The 6,508-nt window shown below is 21.9% G+C and overlaps 3 protein-coding genes across 6 annotated transcripts in view; 1 reads left to right on the top strand and 2 right to left on the bottom strand.

Moving 5' to 3' along the window:
* Positions 1–1,832, bottom strand: part of LOC102671293 (twinfilin) — a 5,464-nt gene extending 3,632 nt beyond the window's left edge. Inside the window, exons 1-5 of one of the 4 annotated variants that reach the window (XM_006607339.2) lie at positions 1,689–1,832; positions 1,467–1,515; positions 1,250–1,327; positions 511–1,170; positions 312–430 (exon numbers count right to left, since the gene is read on the bottom strand). In XM_006607339.2, coding sequence (XP_006607402.1) covers positions 312–430; positions 511–1,170; positions 1,250–1,327; positions 1,467–1,491 — 882 coding nt within the window. In that variant the 5' untranslated portion in view covers positions 1,492–1,515; positions 1,689–1,832. Of the gene's footprint in view, positions 1–168; positions 220–311; positions 431–510; positions 1,171–1,249; positions 1,328–1,466 lie in introns of those variants that run through there. The other 3 variants (XM_006607338.2, XM_006607341.2, XM_006607340.2) reach the window with 3 other exon arrangements.
* A 313-nt stretch (positions 1,833–2,145) lies between these two features.
* Positions 2,146–4,477, top strand: LOC102672779 (toll-interacting protein A-like). Its single transcript, XM_006607350.2, has 6 exons — positions 2,146–2,348; positions 2,714–2,887; positions 3,009–3,142; positions 3,228–3,432; positions 3,558–3,728; positions 3,796–4,477. The coding sequence occupies exons 1-6, from the start codon at positions 2,301–2,303 to the stop codon at positions 3,904–3,906; spliced, it is 843 nt and encodes a 280-aa protein (XP_006607413.1). The 5' UTR covers positions 2,146–2,300; the 3' UTR covers positions 3,907–4,477.
* A 161-nt stretch (positions 4,478–4,638) lies between these two features.
* Positions 4,639–6,075, bottom strand: LOC102672638 (peroxisomal membrane protein PEX16). The gene is made up of 5 exons (XM_006607349.2): positions 5,837–6,075; positions 5,521–5,767; positions 5,180–5,450; positions 5,008–5,111; positions 4,639–4,926 (listed from the first exon to the last, which is right to left on the bottom strand). Exons 1-5 carry the CDS (start codon positions 5,964–5,966, stop codon positions 4,671–4,673), a joined length of 1,008 nt encoding a protein of 335 aa, XP_006607412.1. The 5' UTR covers positions 5,967–6,075; the 3' UTR covers positions 4,639–4,670.
* Positions 6,076–6,508: the final 433 nt, after the last annotated feature.

Here is a 6,508-nt window from a genome sequence, read left to right on the forward strand (position 1 = left end):
TAATCCATATAGAAAAAGATAAAATCTAAAAATAAAATAATATACATACAATGCAATTAAAAGAATAAAATATTTAAATTGATAAATATATATATATTTTTTAATTTAAGATAAAATATATTTTTTAATAATAATAAAAATGTAATATACAATTAAAAATTTATTTATTTAAAAAGCACAGATTCAGATTCTAATATAAATTACCAGTTTTAAATGATCCTGTTAAGACATTCATGCAAAAAAGAAACCAATAGAAAGAAAATAAATTGAAAGATATTATCTTTATTATGAAATTTTATCTATCTACTTACCTTTTTTGTTATAATCACTCCAAGTGATTGAATAAGTTCTAGAAGTGGTGCTTTACATGACGAATATAACATTCTTTCCTTAATACTGCAACTATATCCAGGCATGCTATATATAAATACTGTAACATCATAAATAAAAATATATTATTGATTGAGACACAAGCACTTTTATTTTTAAAACTTGCTATATAAAACATACCTATACATTCCATGTAATCTCCTTCATGTGTGTGCTTAAAATTATAAAGATGATATCTAGCAGAATCAGATGGAACTTTGGTTGGTAGTTTATCCAATGAAACTTCACAAGCCATTACTAAATGTATCTTTTCCTCTTCTAAATCAATTTTTAACTGAACATATTCATGTATACCTTTACCAAGTTCTGTAATTGCTTGTTTTGCCTCATCTGTCACAGGGAAAGCAACTCCACTTAATGTTTGATGTCTTGTTTCTACACTGTAATCTGTAGTAACTGTATTTTTTCTGAGTTCTGCTAATTCTTCTTCTGCTGTAGTTAATGGTGCTGGTGCAGCATTATTTCTTTTATATTTATGATAACCTTCTAATGTTATATCTTCTGGTACTGTACCATGTAATTCTTCTTTTATAGAAGCAGTTCCAAATTCTTGTTTCAGAGTTGCTTTAGTTGATGCATATAACATCTTTTGTCTAACTGGTGCAGTATCAGGTGACCAAGAAATAAATAACCAATCATAACCAGAATCTGAAGACTTAGTATCTAATCGATAAAGAATATATGCAGGTTGATTTTCAATGATTAATGGCTTGATCATCTTATCATAATCATCTTGCCATTTGTTCATTGATTTCGAAAAAGCAGCAGGTATTAATTCCTCTATGAAACAAAAAAATTTCTTTCATTTATTTTGTTCATATAATATCATATACTTTATGAATCTATACAAAAAACTTACCATTTTCGATAGAAACTTTCAAAACTCGTATTTTTCCATCTCGACATTTGGTAAATAACTTTTTAAGTGCATCGTTCGCTGAAATAGGCAAAGTTAATATATAAAAATATTTAAAAATATTGAGGTTAAAAATCTAAATTTATTTAACCTAATTATAAAAATTCCTATATTCCTTTTTATTTGCTATATAAAAATAATATTATATTACAATAAATACCTCTGATTCCTGTTTGATGTGACATGGTTTGTGGAAAAATCAATTTTCACTAAAAATATGGTAAAAAATTAGTTGTACTTCCTCTGAAATTAATTCCTTTTGAGATTAATTGCGAATGAAAATAGCACTAGCACAAACAGAGCGTATAAATGACTAGAATACGAAAAAAAAAAATTATATGATATCCGAAATCAAGAAAAATCACCAGCAAAATCTATTTACAGAAAAATTTTTCGGGAGGATCCTAGCAACAGACGATCGAATGTCACGCCAGTCCCAGTGGATGCTGACGAACGATCTGTCAAGAATGTTCGAAATGGAATTCTAGTTTATGATTCCCTTAAAAAAAAAACCACAAATAATTATATTTTAATTGTAAAATAATATTTATTATAATTATTAAAATAAACAAAAATTATCAGAATTACATAAATTTGTTTTTATTCTTTATTTGCATAAATCTACTATATTCATTCCTCAATTCTATTTTCTAATTTTTCAATTTTAATTATATTAATTATTTATATCCAATTTATTTTGATTATTTCATTATTTTAAATATTCTAGCTAATAAAAAATATTTGTTTTAATTTTTCATATTATTTAATTTATTTTAAAATTGTTATTTTTATATATAATATCATTTGTGTTTGAAATGTATATGTAATTCGTATGTTTCATGAGTAACTTAAGATGGCGTGCTATTACTGTATCAAATGTGTTGTGATTTTCCAAATGTGTTAAAAAATACGTGTAGTTTGACAGGTTTCACTTATATCGAAGTTTATTACATTAAGAAAAAAATTTTAATACAGTGAAATTCTGATTATTGTTATGGAAACTGAAAGACAATCAGATTTATACGAAGAATGGAAAAGACGAGTAAATAATACAAATTTTAGCACAAATATTGCAATTCATTTTGAATAAAATAAAATTATATTATAATTATTATATATAATAATTATATAATATTAAAATTATATATTATATTATAATAATTAAATTTATTTCTTCCATTTAAAAAAAATTCAATATAAAAATCAATATTTACAATATTAAAAATATTAAAAATAATTTTTTTTAATTATTATTAATTAAAATAAATAAAAAAAAAAATAATTCATATTAATTTTCAATGATCCATTTATTAATTCCTTAAATAATATTAAATTTTTTCATTGTAATTCAATTTTAATAATTTGAATTTTTATAAGAATTTGAAATAATAATAAATAATGTTTTAGGCTTTTCTTGGTCCACTCCCTCAAGGATTTTTAAGATTGGAAGAGCGTAATGTACAATTACAACAAGAAGCAGCAGATCAGCAAGCTGCACTTGCACTTCATCAATTACAAATGCAGAATATGCCTACTATGCATGAACCTCATGTTGGTAGACTTAGTATAACAATTGTTCAGGTAATTTTATAATTTTCATTTTTAAGTTAATTTTTAATGTATATCTTTAAGTTTTACAAAGTAGTGATGTATGTTTTATAATAACATTTTATTCGTAATTTCAAAAAGATACTTCCTATAGGCTAAACTTGTAAAAAATTATGGAATGACAAGAATGGATCCTTATGTGAGATTAAGAGTAGGTCATGCTGTATATGAAACACATACATGTTCAAATGGAGCAAAAAATCCACATTGGAACAAAGTTATTCAATGGTATTTCAAATAATTTATATATTAAAATTTATTATTATTAAAATTATTTACAAATAATTTATATCTATTTGTTATTATTATTTAGCTATTTGCCACCAGGAGTCTTACAAATCTATATAGAAATTTATGATGAATGTTCTTTTGTAATGGATGAATTAATTGCATGGGGTCACATAGATATTCCATCACAAGTTCTTCAAAAAGGAGAGACACATGAAGATTGGTATATGCTTAGTGGAAAGCAAGGAGACAATCAAGAGGGAATGATAAATTTAGTTTTTAGTTATACGGTAAAATGTTTTTAATTAATTAATTAAAAATGTAATTTTTAGTTATACAGTGAATAATATATTAAAAAATATTTTTTAATCAATTAATATTTTTGATTAAAATTTTATTTAAAATATTTTAATAGACTAAGTGTCAGTCTTACATGAGTGCACCTCCGATTATGATGGTTCCTTCTTCAACAATGTTTGGTATGACACGATATGCACCAGTAAATGTTTACACAACACCAACTACAGCTACTGCATCACCTGTTATTCCCAGTTCTATGCCAAATGCTGAAGTTGAATTAAAACAGGTAATGTAAAAAAATTATTATTTACTTATTTCTTGCAATATAACAAATTAGTAATCATATAATATAGATTTCAGAGATGTTTCCAAATGTGGATAAAGAAGTAATTAAATCAGTCTATGATGCAAATAATGGAAAAAAGGATGTAACTATAAATTCATTACTTCAAATGTGTGAATAAGTAATTTTATATACAAATTGCTATTTAATTCCAAAGGCCATGTTTATATTTTCTGCTATGTTGTATTTCTTTTGAATTGTAATATATTTGCAAGTTATTTCCATGCATTTTATTGGTATATTAATGTTTAATATAAGAAAATCCATATAATATATCGGATAAGAAAATATATTTTTTAAAAATCTTTTAATCTTTTATACATTTATTGATTTTGTTTACATTTGTTGTTTTTATTATACATAAAATTATTTTTTTGTATTTTATATGCATAACATAGAAAAATTATTATATATACAGATATTTTTATTTTTATTAAAAAATTTATATTCATATCATATGACAATATGAACAAATAAAAACATGTAAATTTATATATTTTTATGTTTAGAAACATAAAAATATTATATTCATGCATATTTAAGCAGAATATATCGACAAATATAATCTAATTTTTATTAAAATGCAATATTCGCAAAAATGAAATGTCGATTTTCGGTTTTGCAATTAAAAATTTGTAATTTTTTTATAAAATGTAAAATATAATAATAAATCTATAAATTGTTATATGCTTCAATAAATTATTAAAATTACTTTATCCTCATGTATAAAAATTTTATTTAATGATATAATTATATTATTTGTAATAAAAATGAGTTATTCTCAACTTATGAAAATATTCATTTTTTTTTTATAATTCTTTTATCTTTGTTTTATAATAATATTATACACCAATAATTTTTTAAAATATTTATTAATTTTACAAATTAATTCGTCCATATATAAAAATATGTACTTTGCCAATATGGTAAATACTTTTTTACTGGCTCTGTTACAAATCTTGCCAGAGGTATTTTATTAGAAAGTGCAGTTAAGATTGTATATATTCTAATACGACTATATTTATCATAAAATGGAGATTTTAATATATAAAGAAGTAAAGCAAGTCTTCGCCTGAAGAATTCTTTTTCTTCTTCTTTACTAAATGATATATTTTTCATCTGATTATTAATTATTTTTAGACTGCAAAAAAAAAATGAATTTTTATATTATAAAACAAATAAATTATTTTTAATAAATTTGATAATAAATATTACTTTGTACCTGATTAAATCAATAGCAAATGATAACAACCATGGAGGCCAATGTTTTTTTCCAGTAAAAGATATACATCCCAAATGTAATAATGGTTTAATAATATAAAGAGTCTAAAACAAAATACAAAACAGTCAATAAATATATTTTAAAAATTATTATATTTACTTGATATTTTTACCTCAGCTAACATTAAATTTTTTTCTGATGTAGAACATTTATTTAAATTATTATTGTTAACATTAGAAGATAAAGGCTCCCATGTACATATATGTAAAGAATTAGTACTTCTTATACTTCTAACAACAGTACCAGATCGTTTTAATACAAAGCTTTCTCTTGACTTTTCATTATATGAATCATTTATTTTTTCTCTATTAAGTGGCTGTATTGGAGGACTTTTTGTTATTCGTTCTTTATATAAATGAACTAATAGAAGTCTTAATACAGTTCTATAAATATTCATAATATGAATACAAATTTTCATAAAAATATTAATATATAAAATTTTAAATAACTTACTTAAATATTTGAATGATAGTTATTATAAACCATTTTCCAATTTGTCCCCATAACTTTTTCGCAGAAATTTCAAAAAGAGCTTCTGTATATTCTACTACAGTCAGCCAAATTTTTATTTTCGATTCGAACTTAGAAAATTTTAAATGTATACATTTCTCACTACTCATTAATAAATCATTGAAAAATACTATTAAATTCGAAACTGAATACAGTAATTCCGATATAAAAGAAGAATTATTAAATTGACCTAGAAATAATTTATTTTATGAATAAATTCAGAGGAAAAACAATTGCTTTTTTATAAAATCTTTCTTACCAGCTGTGAAATAAGGCAAATATTGAATCGTATTTTCCATGTCAGATAGTAATTGAGGATTTTCTATAATCCATTTTCTGTATGGTTTAATGATTTTTAATGCAGAAGAATGTACAGTGTTTAACACCATTTTGATCTATTAAATAATGTAATAAAACATTTGCAAGTAATCACGATAATAATTTTCTATTAACATAGTCTATAGTCTATAATCTATAGTCAATAGTATATATCTATAGTATATATAATTTATAGTTTATCATTCATAATTTAAATTTTTTTTTTCAATATAAATATCATTTTTTCAATGAATTTATTTTCCTTAATTTACTTTTTTATGATTTATTATTATAGATCTGTTTTTAGAAGAATATTCAAATGATCGATATATATTATCAATATTTTAAAATTCTTAATATTATTAAAAGTGATCAATATTATTAACAATATAATCAATATTATTAATATTATTGAATATTTATGGAACAGACTGATATATTATTAATGTTAAGAACTTTAAAATATTGATAATATATATTGCTTATTTGGACATTCTATTATATATATAATATATAATATATAAAATATATTTATTAGAAATATAAATATTTTATAGAGAATTATTAAAATTTATTTTTTATGTTAATAATAATAATAATTTTTATATTAAAA

The sequence above is a fragment of the Apis dorsata genome, unplaced genomic scaffold (genome assembly GCF_000469605.1).
Source record: "Apis dorsata unplaced genomic scaffold, Apis dorsata 1.3 scaffold_4, whole genome shotgun sequence".
Classification (NCBI taxonomy): domain Eukaryota; kingdom Metazoa; phylum Arthropoda; class Insecta; order Hymenoptera; family Apidae; genus Apis; species Apis dorsata.

Bases quoted from the DNA above. Each gene is read 5' to 3' on its own strand.
- LOC102672779 (XM_006607350.2), top strand. From the start codon at position 2,301: ATGGAAACTGAAAGACAATCAGATTTATACGAAGAATGGAAAAGACGA. The intron at 2,349-2,713 runs GTAAATAATACA...ATAATGTTTTAG, and splicing joins ACGAAGAATGGAAAAGACGA to GCTTTTCTTGGTCCACTCCC. The intron at 2,888-3,008 runs GTAATTTTATAA...TACTTCCTATAG, and splicing joins TTAGTATAACAATTGTTCAG to GCTAAACTTGTAAAAAATTA.
- LOC102672638 (XM_006607349.2), bottom strand. From the start codon at position 5,966: ATGGTGTTAAACACTGTACATTCTTCTGCATTAAAAATCATTAAACCA. The intron at 5,451-5,520 runs GTAAGTTATTTA...GAATATTTATAG, and splicing joins ACTATCATTCAAATATTTAA to AACTGTATTAAGACTTCTAT. The intron at 4,927-5,007 runs GTACAAAGTAAT...TTTTTTTTGCAG, and splicing joins TTTGCTATTGATTTAATCAG to TCTAAAAATAATTAATAATC.